The 15,224-nt window shown below is 32.9% G+C and overlaps 1 protein-coding gene across 1 annotated transcript; it reads right to left on the bottom strand.

Moving 5' to 3' along the window:
• Positions 1-6,260: 6,260 nt before the first annotated feature.
• LOC113512588 (cytochrome P450 6B6-like) lies at positions 6,261-14,300 on the bottom strand. Its single transcript, XM_026896486.3, has 2 exons — positions 13,027-14,300; positions 6,261-6,554 (listed from the first exon to the last, which is right to left on the bottom strand). The coding sequence occupies exons 1-2, from the start codon at positions 14,234-14,236 to the stop codon at positions 6,385-6,387; spliced, it is 1,380 nt and encodes a 459-aa protein (XP_026752287.2). The 5' UTR covers positions 14,237-14,300; the 3' UTR covers positions 6,261-6,384.
• Positions 14,301-15,224: the final 924 nt, after the last annotated feature.

Below are 15,224 nucleotides of genomic sequence, written 5' to 3' on the forward strand. Positions count from 1 at the left end.
TGTCAGACAGCTTTTATCCGCCACTTCCTTTGCACTAATTTATTGTGTTGTAATCTCATAACGGCAGCTTATTACACGGAAAATTTTATTATTTTTTTCTACAAAAAAAAAGTAAGATAAAAAACAGATTTTCAAGCAACGATGAGTAATTTAGGGTTAAATATGTTTTTTAACTAAAAAGTGTCGTTTCACTTTACACATCAGTCATTAATTCAAAACATAGCGGCCGGTCCTGAGAAGTGGACCGTATACCGCTGAGGGCGCAATAAATCAACCCTTGTTTGCTTTCGAACCCCATAAATTATGGAATTAGTGGATGATCCGGATGAATTTTTTTCAACTGTTTCTTTTCGTTGTTGGATCAATTAAAATGAATTGTTATAATCAATAAGTATTAAGTAATTTATAACGAATCGAAGCATTTGGCGTTCCATTGTTTCTGCCTACCCTAATGGGAGACAGGCGTGACAGATATGTATGTATGTATGTATGTAATTTATAACCAAATAAATTTTGCTCTGCAGAAAAAAAAATATTTCAATCATAACACAAGACACTGATTAATGACAAGATGATTGGTAGACAGACACATTAGATTTATATTTAAATTTAAAGCGCAGAATCATGTATCTACAAGTTCATACTTCATATATAAATATGCGAACAATTTCACTGAATTTCTTGCCTTTTAATACGTCTAGCAATTGCAAAGCCATCCGATGATCAGATAATGTTTTTACGAATTAATTTTGAAATTAGTATCAAACAGAAAGATTAACCTTCCAAGAATTGAATTCAATAGGAATCGAGCCCACATCTCTCTGCTATTTTTTCAGTTATACTACAAGAGGAATATTATCAGTCTTGTTCAAATTTTCAACTTTTTTTTTTCAAAATAGTAAGACTCAAATGCTGTTCATATTTGAGTCTTACTATTGCGTTTATATCAGGGATACGTATTTAATCGACTTCAGAAAGAATCTCAATTAGGTTGTATTATTTTTTTACGTCTGTTACCTTATGATTTCGTTACTTGCAAACTAATATAGAATTTTTTTTGAGGCTTACAGATTATTTCCATATAAATTTTAACAAAATCTATTCTATAGTTTAGTTTTTGAATCAAAATAACTGGTTTTGCTACAATTTAATTTGGTTTTGTTTTAAATTTTATTTTAAATGTCATTATACCTTATAAAAACACAATAGTAAAACTCAAATGGCAAATTTTAATTAAATTTAAATTGCAAAAGATACTTTCTTAATCATACTGTACTATCATACCTACTTATACTACAATTAGTCCATTACCTTAAGGTTGTCTTGAAAAGATTGCTCTCAGCAATAATACCGCCTTACTGTACTTATACAATTGTATTGTTGTGTTTGTAAATTGTCTTGCTTACTTCCTATACTATATAATGCAAATAAAATATACTCATTCATTCATTCATTCAAATGGAAAAGATACATACATACATACATATCTGTCACGCCTGTCTCCCATTAAGGTAGGCAGAAATAATGAAACACCAAATGCTTCGATTCAAACAAACCTCTTTCGTTTCTTCCACATTCATCAATCTTTTCATAAACGCACGCGGTTACGGGTACTTTTAATTTGGCCCTTCTTCAGCACGTCGCCTATTTGGTCGACATACGTCCGTCTAGGGCGGCCCCTACCAACATCTCCATTCATTCTTGCTCGATAAATCTCTTTTGTAATTCTTCTTTCATCCATCCTCTCCAAATGACAAAACCAATGCAACATTCCTTTTTCGATTTTTGTCACTACATCGTCTTTCAGTCTTAAAGATATGAATACGTGGAAAAGATACGAATAGAAAATATTATCAAATATACACGTGAATGAAATCGTGAGCATAGCTAGTTAAAAATATGTTTCAGTCTGTCGAAGAATACATTCAGGTATGTGACCTGACTAATGTTCTGCTCGTTAAATATCGATTCGGGTTATGAACTGTCACGAACGACATACTGGTTTAGTTTGAATAAACCTTGGACTAATATTCAAAAGTTTGTATACATGTCAATAAAGAAATCTTAAGCGATGGACGCAGGTTGGAATCTAAATAATTAACACCATTTTTACTAGTAAAAATTATGTACAACCATTTTCAAAGAAAGGAGGTTCTAAATTCGGATATTTTTCCCTCCTTTTTTTTTTCAGTGTTTATTACCTCATATTCCTATCAGTTGTAAACCGATTTGAAAAATTCTTTTTTATCTGAAAGGATATACTTACAAGTTAGTCTTATAGAAATTTTATTAAAATCGGTTCAATTGTTTAATTTTTAGAACAAAATAACTTAGTTTCGTTACATATGAAGTCGGTTTTTTTGTGAAACACAATCTTTAATTATTTCTCTGAAGAAATATAGTTTAGAAAATGATAAAAAAAAATGTTGACCCTTCCATACTAACATGGTGTTGTGTCTCATATTTTCTTTCATTTAAATTTAAAACATCATCTGGAAGTTTATTTTAAAAACGTATACAACATATATATAAACCTTATTTCAATGATCTTAAAATTCTATTTTCAACGCGATCAAAATCTTTTCTCTTCGAGCCGGTCTGTGTGGACGGACACTAAAGATAACAATTGTCACCAACAGGTAGGTCGTCAGCCTTTAGTGTATGCACTGAGAAAGGTTTTTTCGAATTACCGTTAGCAGCGATTCCGTGCGGTTGTGCAGCTGAACTAAGTTAAGTAACTAATTAAAGTAAGTAAACTCCTTTTACTCGGTTTAATTAGATATTCTAACAACATAAGCTACTTAAATAAAATACATAGAATTAAGTAAAATGAAACAAGCTTAATAGAGCTTCTCCACCAATATCATACACTTGTCACATGGTTCGAAGAACTGACAAACTATGAGGAAGAAAGGTTCTTGAGTGGAGATCCCGTATAAGTAAACATAGTATAAGGCGAACCCCCAGGAAAGGGATTGTTAGTAATGGAGACTAAAAATCCCATTGCTAGCAATATACGTAACCAGGTCGACCTCCACGCGGTTCTCCCTGGAAACTATCATGATTAATTCTTCATGATGAATTCATCATGATAGGCTAACTCGCCTGTTTTCATTCTCATCTATCAGCCTTCACTGGTGCTCCGCCAGCGTATCCCGTTAGCGAAGGCGGGGTTACCAATCCATTTTCATCCAACAAAAAAAAAGGCAACCCCCCATTAAAAGGAGAGATGATCTCAAATTCGTTGCAGGGGTCAGTGGACGCAGGTAGTTCAGGACCGTTGCATATGGCAGTCTATGGAGAAGGCCTATGTTCACCAGTGGACTGGACTGGATGTAGGAACTGTTTTCCTGTAATCACGTCGATTTGAAATTCAAAATCTCGATTATGAATTCAAAATATGTGTAAACAACGCGAAAGTTTAAAATTAACTGAAACAAATTATGTCATAATATCCTGTATTAGACCATTATCATAGTGACCCTACAATGTATTGTTGGGTTCACGACACACTCCATTACCGAATATTCGGGCGGCTGTGAAAAATATTTCCTTTCCAACCCCTTCATCATGTTCATACGTTCACGTCTATTTCGAACCACCCTGTATCGTTATCGCGTATTGATTTTAAAGGTCGTCACTTAACCGATCTGGTGTGAGTGATTAAAAGGGTGCGTATCAAGTGTTTGTGCTGTTTGCATCATCCTTTATATGTAATGGAAATGGCCTTTGAAAGAAGGTCATGAGTAAATTCTTACTAATATTATACGAGTACGTATAAATGTGAGTAAATTTATTATCTCTTGGGAAGTTGCCGTGTGGTCCCGATACAAAATGGGCTACCACTTTCTTTCCCGAGGGTATCGTAAGAGGTGACTAAGGGAGCTTAATAGTCGAGGAATAATCGGTAGCGGGGGGAAAGGGATTGTTAGTAACGGAGACTGAGAATCCCATTGCTAGCAATATACCCAACCAGGTCGACTTCCTCGCGGTTCTCCCTGGAAACTATCATGGTTAATTCCTGATAAATTCATCATGATAGGCTTACTGACCTGTTTTCATTCTCATCTATCACCCTTCACTGGTGCTCCGCCAGTGTATCCCGTTAGCACAGGCATGGTTACCAAAAAACATCACAAAAGCCTAACTGTGTACCAAGCGTGGCAATTAATGGCAAAACTTTCCTTTATGGAGGAAGCCTATGCTTAGCAGTGGATAGTCAATAATTTATATGATGAGGATAATGGCAATGATAATATTTTTTTTTTATACAACTTAGAATGGCAAACAAGCTGACGGCCCACCTGATGGAAAGTGGTAACTGTCGCCTATAGACATGAGCAGTACCATGGACATAACAGAGTATACTGTTTCAACCATGATACCCCCCCATGCGCTGCCATTCCTGAGGACTCAGGTGTTATTCCTCTGTACCCAGTAAATTCACGCCATATCCCACTTTTCAAACTGAAACACAGCCATGCAAACACAACTGCTTCACGGTTGAAACACGAATGGGACAGAGGTACCCAAGCAATCGACTTTTGTACAAAGTCTCCCTCTGGTGAGGGACTTTGTATTAAATCCCCTCTATATTAAAGGTACAATCAATCGTTATAAAATTTTGTATGTAACTATACATAGTATTTACATTGGAGAGCAGCGTTGCCAGATCGGTTTTTTTTACAACTTATAGCAACATAATACTACGCACAGATAAGGTAATTTGAATTTACAAGTATAGAAAAAAGTGCAAAAAAGTATTAAATTATATTTAATAAAATATCAAAATCAAACACAACCCATAACAATTACAATATTTAAAATAAATATGAGACTCTGATAACTAAAACTGGTTTTGATTAATTTTTAAATAATTTAATTATTTCATATAAATTACAATAATTTAATTACATCTACCCATGGAACATTGCAACATAATACGTACAAAAGTACATAAATAATCATTTTTGTCTATATATAAATTAACAAAAAATACTTTTTATCAGTTTATAGGTTATTTCTTATTTGTAATTATATAATTAAGGCTAAATTGAACATAAAAACAATTAAATACCCATTGAACACAAAAAAAAGTAAAGCGTATTAAAAACATAAATTTTAATAAAGCCTGTTGCCAAGTTAAGACAGGCCATAAAAAGATAACAAATCAGTCGAAGGAAAAATTTATATGCATATTTGTGATTAAGAAATCCCACCATTGAACCCCGTTCTATAATTTAAAACATTCAATTTCAAATTTAGAATACTTCAAAGAGATTAAAAACTTACTTAGAAAAAGCAGCCATTATCTTTAATTATGGAAATGTTGCAAATGTCTGTTAATTTTCAAAAACAATTGAATATTTGAATATGTTAATATATACGCTGTTGCTTTAACTTAATTGATAAATATTTATAAATTTATCTGAGTGATTATTTAAAAAGTAATCTGCTGGCATTCTGAAACGTTATATAATATTATTTTGTTTGATATTCGCGACACAGTTTTATACTTCTGCGGATATCATCGTTTTTCAATAATATTGTAACCAATGTTTTTATTCCAAATAAAGAATCATTATTATTATTATTATATTCTTATTAAGATATCACTGAAAATTTGGGCTTTGATGGCAGAAAGGTAATTGAAAATGTTTGAAACCAAATATGATGTAGGTTCAGTTTTTAATGATAGATATATATACAATGTATTCTATGATTAACGTAGGCCCTTATGCTTAGAGTGCACTTAAAAATAAGCAGTTATTACTGTCAGTCGAATTGTAATAATGACTACATTATTACCTTCTTTTGTTCTTAAATATTATTAGTCTCGGCCAGCAATTAGTATAAAAGTTTTAATTTTTTTTAACATCTTTCAACCCATGGGGTTCCTTTCCCCTAAGGGGGAAAGGGATTGTTAGTAATGGAAACTGAGAATTCCATTGCTAGCAATATACCCAACCAGATCGACCACCTCGCGGTTCTCCCTGGAAACTATCATGGTTAATTCCTGATGCATTTATCATGATGGGCTAACTGGCCTGTTTTCATTCTCATCTATCACCCTTCACTGGTGCTCCGCCAGCGTATCCCATTAGCGCAGGCGGGGTTACCATACCATTTTCACCCATAAAAAAAACCCAGGTTTTTATTAAATTTTCCGAGTATAACTAATGATTACTATTTCACTCTGTAGAGCGATAATCCAGAAAACCGATTTTAGGACTGGCCATATGCAATTTTTAATACAAATATAAATAATACATTTTAATTTCTGTATACAATAGTAATACCAAAATAAAATAATCAATAAAGCTCCTTAATACATCTGTGAATACACCATTACATCTGAATTTTATTTATTAATACTGTAAGTGTTCAGGTTCTAATCGGTTTAAAGTTAAGCCAGATATCGCGTTCGATGATTCTGCCAAAGTTGTGATCTGTGACAGGTAGAGTCAGTGGCGTTGTTGCACAAGGTTCGATTTCGTACTGATTGAGTATTATACTTGTTATTCTTCTAATAATTTGCAATGACAGCTGTTCACCTGTAACAATTGGCAAAATTAAAAATTAAAACATTTTTTTCTGTTAAAAGTTACTCTCTGTACTATACACAGTAAACGCAGTGAATTTACAGGGTACCGAGAAATAACATCTGAGTCCTCATGAATGCCAGATCATAGGGGGTATCATGGGCGAAACAGTATATTCTGTTGTATCTATGGTACTGCTCATGTCTATAGGTGACTGTTACCGTTTCTGTCAGATGGGCTGTCAGTTTGTTTGCCATTCTAAGTTGCATAAATAAAATATATTAAAAAACGTACGCGCGGATTTCAGAAGGAGGAAAACCAATGAAATAAATTATTTCAAGATGGCGTATCAAAATAAAACATAACACCTATTTTTAAGTTAGACGTTCGGACTTTGAAACTAGATTTGGGACTAGACTTTGAAACCCGCATTCAATTCAGTGTAGTAGTTTTTGCGCAATACCAGAACAAACATACAGACAGAAACAGACATGATTTCTAAAAAATACTCTTTTGACTTCTATTAAATTACTTTTATTAAAATCTCTTACATATTTGATTTTTTAAATATCATTCATTTACAGAAATAGTTCTTGTTTAGATTTTATTTTATTTTTATGACTTGTTTTAAAACACTAAAGTGGCAAACAAGCATATGGGCCATCTGATGGTAAGCAGTTACCGTAGGCCATGAACACTTCCAATACCAGGAGCATTACGCGTGAGTTGCCGACCCTGAAGAACCAACTTCATCCCTTTTTAAGAACCCCATGCTAAAAAAGTACATAACAAATAAGTGCAGTTCAATAAACTCTGTTGTTGTGCTTGTTTATTATAATGTTTATTATAATGTTTGGAATAACATAGAGTTACGTCAATTGACACATCATTTCATAGTGTCAGATTTGACCTCGCGACCTCTATTATACGAATTTAGTTGTCAACTGCTAAGTCACTATGCTCATTACACAAAAAAAAAACGAATTTTCTATGTATAACTATTTGTAAATTTTGTCAGGTAAAGGGTTTCATATTCGACTCCTAATGTCTTTCATTCTATAACTATTATAAAGGACGATAAAAAAACTTTTTGCTTCGTCATTGGATATATTAAAATTATGACAATAAATCACTTGCCATTCAGAGGTTTTAAGGTCCCTCTTGGTTGTATCTTTTTTTTTATAGTAGCGGGTATACAAAGAGTTCTTTAGTCTGTGGTATTAATATTGTAAGGGTGTTGATCTATGGTTTTTTTTTTGATGGATGAAAATGGTATGGTAACCCCGCCTGCGCTAACGGGATACGCTGGCGGAGCACCAATGAAGGGTGATAGATGAGAATGAAAACAGATCAGTTAGCCCATCATGATGAATTCATCAGGAATTAACCATGATAGTTTCCAGGGGGAACCGCGAGGAGGTCGACCTGGTTGGGTATATTGCTAGTAATGGGATTCTCAGTCTCCATTACTAACAATCCCTTTCCCCCTGATCTATGATATTATACATATACTCGTATTATCACCTGGAAATGCTCAAGGCTTATATCATCCTTCATCGTTTCAGACGTTGACTGTTCACGGCTAAACAAGAGTCTTTCATAAGGGGAATTTTACCAATTGCAGCCGTGCCTTGGCAGGCGGGTTGACAATCGCTGTTAGGTTTTTAGAGATGTTTTAAGACGCTGCTACCCATTTCTCGCTTTGCTTTAGTCGCCTCTTACGCCAGATACGGGAAAGGAAGTGGTGGCCTATTCTATGCCGGAATTACATCGAAGATTACACCCTTCAAACCGAAACACAACCATGCAAACGCAACTGTAGATATGCCGTATTAATATCTTCAGGAAAAAACTCCCTGTTTGTATATAAATCTATTAACGACTAGCTATATCCCCGTCTTTTTAGCGTGAATCAGTACACAAAACATCCTGTCTTATGTTATGTGAAAAAATATATAATTTCGCCTTCTCGACAGATCAAGTTTTCAGTATATGTAAATACAGTAACCAAGTACAATACAATAGTAGTAAACATCGATTTTATTATAAGTATTACACTTTCATAAAACTTTCACAATTTGATATTTGTTTTATATTATCTTATTCTGTGACTGTACGGCCCTTTGTCAAAATAAATACAATCGTATGATAATGTCGCGAAAGTTGTAATTCCATTGTGTGTACTTCATAAATATTGTTTGTGTCAAACAACTTGTCACAAAGAAGTTGCGGCGGTTTATGATAATATACAGGGCATTTCTATTTATTAAATATACAGGATGGAGTCAAAATGCTTATACTATACAATATATTAGGATAAAAATTTTACTGAACCAAAAATTCAAAAACAAAATAGATCTATTCTCCTATACTAGCCTAACAGGTGGACGCAACGTCTTAGTATTTCAATTCATTTCTCTTTTTCGTTTTCTGATCACTGTTAATTGTAACTATATGAAAATTTCACTCTCATCATCGGTGTTCTCCAAGTGGTGCGGTCTTCAGCCGTAATGTACTGAACGTGTTGTGTTAGAATGGGCGATAATAATATTATTTTTCATTTATACACATAGACTCAGTACCTTTTATCCGGAACTTCGTTTATTTGACCGGGATATATTCACTGAATGATATAAAAATAGCGTATGTGCTTCTGCGTCCCATATGATATGTATATAATACCAAATTTCATAGTGATTGACTAATTTGTAAAAGCACTAAAAGGTAATAAACAAATAATTTATAATATTAGTAAAGACTAAGTTTTTGCCTACTAATTCTTACGTGTTTCAGATGTAGGAAAACTAATGAAGTAGACTACTTTTCGATGGCATATAAAAATGAAATGTGTATCAGATTTTTCAGGAATACAACTATGAAACAATATCCAATTTCGTATAGTAGTTTTTGCATAATGCCGGAACAAATAGACAGAGAGAGAAAGCCAAAAATTTTATAAGATATGTTTTTTTAAGTACATATAAATTTTTATATATATCTTTCATATAAAGATATCCATCTAATTACATTTTTATTATTTTAGTAAAATAAGGATGTTCCTTTGGGAAAATGGAACAATAATTCTTCAAAACAAGGAATTTTAAAGATTTCTTTTACATCCTGTATACAGAAGTGTAAATTAACAACTGGTGTTTTATATACATTCACACTTCGTAAGTGTGAATCTTATGTGAAGTTTCAACTTCACAATCGAAATAATGATGTCAAACCTCGATGCCGTTGACCGGAATGTTGTGGTTTAAAAATAAGTTTAACTTACCGTAGCGGTATTATCAAACTACCGTCTGAACAATTAGACGATGGACAAAATATCACTTTTGTAGAAGAAATTTAGGTTTATATATATATATATACCTCTGTCCCATTCGTGTTTCAACCGTAAAGCAGTTGTGTTTGCAAGGCTGTGTTTCGGTTTGAAGGGTGGGATATGGCGTGAATTTACTGGGTACAGAGGAATAACACATGCGGCAACGCATGGGAGGTATCATGGGCGAAACAATATAGTCTGTTATGTCCATGGTACTGCTCATATCTATTGGCGACAATTACCAGTTTCCATCAGGTGGGCCGTTAGCTTGTTTGCCATTCTAAGTTGTATAAAAAAAAGACTCTGTCTACGTAAATATCATTATACTAATGATTCTACTTTTGTTCTACGTCTTTGTTATTTTAATCTAAATACGAGGTATTTATAACGTGGATTTAGATCATATATCTCTAGATGGTGTATCTCAAAATAAACTCTTTAACAAAAACTGACAAACGTTTTTATCGTCGTGTGCGTGAATAAGCATATGAGAATAGCAATTTTTACTCAGTAAGAGAGAGTAAAATGTATATTGCAACTATGTAAAGGTAAATAAAAACATTAAGACAATACAAAACTCACACGTTTATACCATATATGAAAGAATGGGGTAAACAGAGCATCACGATTCATAGTGATGCTTATCGTTACTGGTTACTTTGATCGATACTTGAGAACAGAATTTAAATAATATGTATTCGATGTCAGAATGTCTAATTTTTATTTTAATTATATAAATATTGGATAGATAGATATACAATTTATTATATACCTAGTAGATATAGGTAATTATTATTATAATAATTAATATCTTATTCATATAATAAAATTATAACTAGGCGCCCATAATAAGATCAATCAAAAGTAAAACAATATTTTTTAGATTTTTTCTGTCTATATATTTATACCAGCGTTACGCTTTAACTACTACACCAAATTATAATCGGTTTTCCCAAACGTGCTCCTAAAGATCTAACTTTAAATATAGTAAATTAGTAAAAATATTTATCTATTCATATAAAAAAAAATTGGTCTTAGCAATTTATTTAAATTATTTGCAATACGAAAAGGCGCACTCTGGTTTGTTTTAAAAAAATAATATTGCGCAAAAGTTCCTGTTGGCTGGCCGTTTTTTATCACCCGATTCTTTATCTAGAGGTATACGATATCTCTGAATATCAGTGTCGAGAATTAACTTAATTGTGGGTAGATAATATAACATAGTATATTATTATTATAATTAACTTGTTTTTCGCAATGATTCAGCGAGGGTTACAGTGCAAGAATATTTTTTTTTTATCTCATATACTGACTAGCTGTTACTCGCGGTTTTGTTGATTATTCAGTATATAAAATATATTATGTGGTACAATAATCAAGTTAGAATATAAGACTTAACACTATAGGTCTAAGTAACAGTAACATTTAAGTAACACTGAATTTACACATTCATGGTAGATATTGTAATGTCGCTAAATCAATTTATATACATAATACGCTAACTTTTATATGTGTATTTTAATGTATACATAAATACAGGCATATGACATAAATAGTAACTATAGAAAAAAATGAAAATAGAGAACTTTTCCTATTAAGAACTCTTACTGTACAGTATGGCACGAATTTTTACTATGGTGTAATCATTACCATCACCATCTCAGCTATTAGTTGTCCACCGCTGAATATAGGCCTTTCCCATAGACCGCCATAAGAAAAGGTCCTGAGTCACCTGCATCCACTGACTTCCTGCAATGTATTTGTCGTCACTCTTATTTAATAAGAGGTCGTCAGTCAAGAATATTTCTTCTATGTCTATGAATTGTGTAATATAAATATTTGATAAATAAATTATATAAAATTTAAGAAAATAGGAAACTTCGACGAAATTACAAGCACTATTTGTGATAGTGATAAAATATGGTTTGTTAATAAAGTGGATAAATTGGTAAAAACCGTTGTTGTATTATTTTCAGTAATATTGTAACAAATAAATACGTAACATTTATCAGAAAGAAACTATACAAAAGTCGTCTGCTTGGGTATCTCTGTCCCACTCGTGTTTCTACCGTGAAGCACCTATGATTGCATGGCTGTGTTATGGTTTTAAGAGTGGCCATACTATTACAAGGTATGGAGGCATAAAACCATAGTTCTTACGAATGGCGATCAATGAATCGAATGAAAGGTACCATGGGCATTGCCGCCTATTAAGTGGTATTCACAGTACTGTTTATGTTTTTAGGCAATAATCACCACTTTCCATCAAATGAGCTGTCTTGTTTGGCACTTTAAGTCTAATCATCAGATATGAATTTATAATAGGTAATCTACGTCAATGATCACTTCATATTTTATAATAAATGTCAAATTAGAAAGATCTACGCAAATCTAATATTTTCTTAGGTATATGAACTTTAAACTGTGTGTTTATTTTTGTGCAATTTTCTGATTTCATTATAATTATTTTTTTTTTTAATTATCAATATGTTAGCCGTCATCTGTTCACTGTTGATGATAGGCCATCCTCATAGACTACTATAAGGAACGGTCCTGAGTCACCTGCGTTCACTGACTTCCTGCATTTTACAGTCGTAACTCCATCTAGTAGCGGGTCGTTCTACACTGATTTTGTCTATACGAGGTCGCTACTCAAACACGTTTCTTCCCTATCGTTTGTCGGTTCTTCGAGCTATGTGACTAACCTTTTGCCAGAAATGGCAAAAAAGTAAGCAAGCTGAAAAGCTTGCTTACTCTTTTTGGTACAAAATAAAAAATATAAAAGTAATACACTGAGTCTCCGAGAATATACATTATACTCATATTATCTCTCTATTAACAAACGTGCACGGTTTTAGTCGATCATGCACGGGTTTTTTAATGACCATATAATTTTAGATATAGTTATCACTTAAATAAACATATATGTACTTATAATATATGTATATGTTAACAGATATTTAAAAGAGTCACTGTAGAGTTTCTTGCGGGCTCTTCTCAATAGATAACAACCTTCTAAACCCTGCAGTATATTTAAAAAATTAAGAATCAAAAGTACTTGTAAACAAGTCAAATAAAGATGATCTGAATTTAAATTTACCAAGTGAACCAGTTATATATTGTGATAGAAAAAGTAAAAGAAAATATATATCTTACCAACACATTTTCTTGGACCAGTACCGAACGGTAAGAAGGCATAACTGTGCACGTTGGAATTATCCAAAAATCTGTCTGGATTGAACACTTCTGGCTGGTTATAGTAATTTTTATCCTTATGCAATGCATCTACTGGTATATTAATAGTTATTCGCTTATCGATCAACAGGGTAGCATCATAACTATAGGTGTTAACACATTGTCTCGTGATCACAGAGTATGGTGGATGAAGCCTCAAAACCTCCTTTATAGCGGCATCCAAATATTCTTCGGAATATCTCACTTTTTGCTGAACATCTGGGCACTTTGCCAATTCGTAAAGTATTGCTGTTAGCAAATTATGACAAGGCACATAACCCTCGGTGACGAATAAGGATAGCATAGAAAACGCGAATTCTACATCGCTAACGGATCTGTTTCCTTTTTCCTTTATGCCTAACTGAAAAATGGAACCGCTCTTTATTTTTTCCATCAATTTTGATTGTTCAAGTGCTTTTTCCGTTTTATTTGATGGCTCTTCCGGTAGCGTAGTCAGGCCAAGTAAAACGTACAACGAAGGGAAAATATTTTTCAAATAACTCTTCACTCTGTCTACCAAAGTACGACTCTGCACTGCCGACCTTATATTCGTTATTACTGTCGTATCAGAACTACTATCCAATAACAAATCTTTGAAGACGGCATCCAATACCTTTGACAACAACTGTTGAACGTTAACATCTCCATTTGTTCCTAACAAACAGTCATGTAAGTTATGTTCAAAGTCGCAATGGAGACTTTCCATTATGGACTCTAGTCCTCTACGCAATAAGGTCCACTTCTCTCCCTCAGCGTAAAACAAATTGTTTCGTAAACAAACATCCTGAGATTTGTCCAAGCCAAGGCCTCTGCTGTGGAAATTTACAAAATCTGTTGACAGCATCTTCTTTATAGCGTCCGGCTCTCTAACGATCAGATCCGGCATCCTGCTCTTAATGCATCCGACAAATTTCTCCCCGGGATATTTTTTGTAAAGTTTATTCACTTCCTGAGTAGTGTTTCTGATGCCTAAGACTCTGTGGTAGTCGGAGCCGAAGAACGGTATGGATGATTTGTAAGGTATATGCCTGATGTACCAATAACTGAAGAATTTTGTAACATAATCGATTATTAAAGCTACAATTAATATTATGGAGACGATCGCGTTTAAAAGAATACTTTCGAAAAACATTTTGGCGTTCACTCGATGCGGCAAAGCGATCTGTACTGGCAACTCTTACAAACCGTAGCATGAGTAGGTCGAAATAACGGTACTGTCCAACTATGTATTTGTACTTACGTACATCAAGTTCTTATAACATTGAACTTGCTACGATGTGCTTGAAGGGCTCATAATAAATGAAATCGGTCAATTACGCGTTGAACTCTCACGCCGTGGGGTCCGTACATAATATGTAAATAGGTTTTATTTTTCTTTGAATAAAATTTTATTTGAATATATAAAAGAAAATACGTATATAAAAAAATATTTATTGTGTTTTAGACGTCAAATAAATGTTTAATGATTACTTATATTGTTATTGCAAATTAAAATTCTTTATTTTGGACTATAACAGTGGTTAGAATTTTTTTTTATGATTTCTCAAAAACTACATTACCATAATTAAGAACACGGTTTCATTATTTCTATAATATTCATATACATTATAGTTTGTCACCTTCGTGGTATAAAAAATGAACTATATCTTTTCATAGAAATTTCCGAAGTTAAAAACTTCGGAAATTTCGGAGATAGGTTACGGTTTTTTTTTTTTTATTTTCTAAGTCGATAACTGCGCATAAATATAAATAAAAACTAACAATATTAAGATAAAGCTCTTTCAATTTGATATACCCACTCAGATTACTTTAAAATTTAGAGATATTTTTTTAACCTCCTATCATAGAAATAGCTTTTCAATTAAATCGATTGCATATTTAAAATTTTATAACACTCCATTTTGCTTCGCTATAGTCGAGTAAAAAAAATAATAATTTCGAAATAATAAAATGGTATTAGTTACTGACATAAGTTACTAACATTTTGAGAGACGGATGGACGAAATCACACTATAATAGTTTCTTGTTCCATTTTAGCATGGAACCCTAAAAATACCGTACAGCGAAAGTTGCAGTTTTGATTCTTCAAAGCCCTTCAGTAACTAATCGATTACTTATTA

Source organism: Galleria mellonella, unplaced genomic scaffold (assembly GCF_026898425.1).
Source record: "Galleria mellonella isolate WM207_F2 unplaced genomic scaffold, CSIRO_AGI_GalMel_v1 utg64, whole genome shotgun sequence".
Taxonomy (NCBI): domain Eukaryota; kingdom Metazoa; phylum Arthropoda; class Insecta; order Lepidoptera; family Pyralidae; genus Galleria; species Galleria mellonella.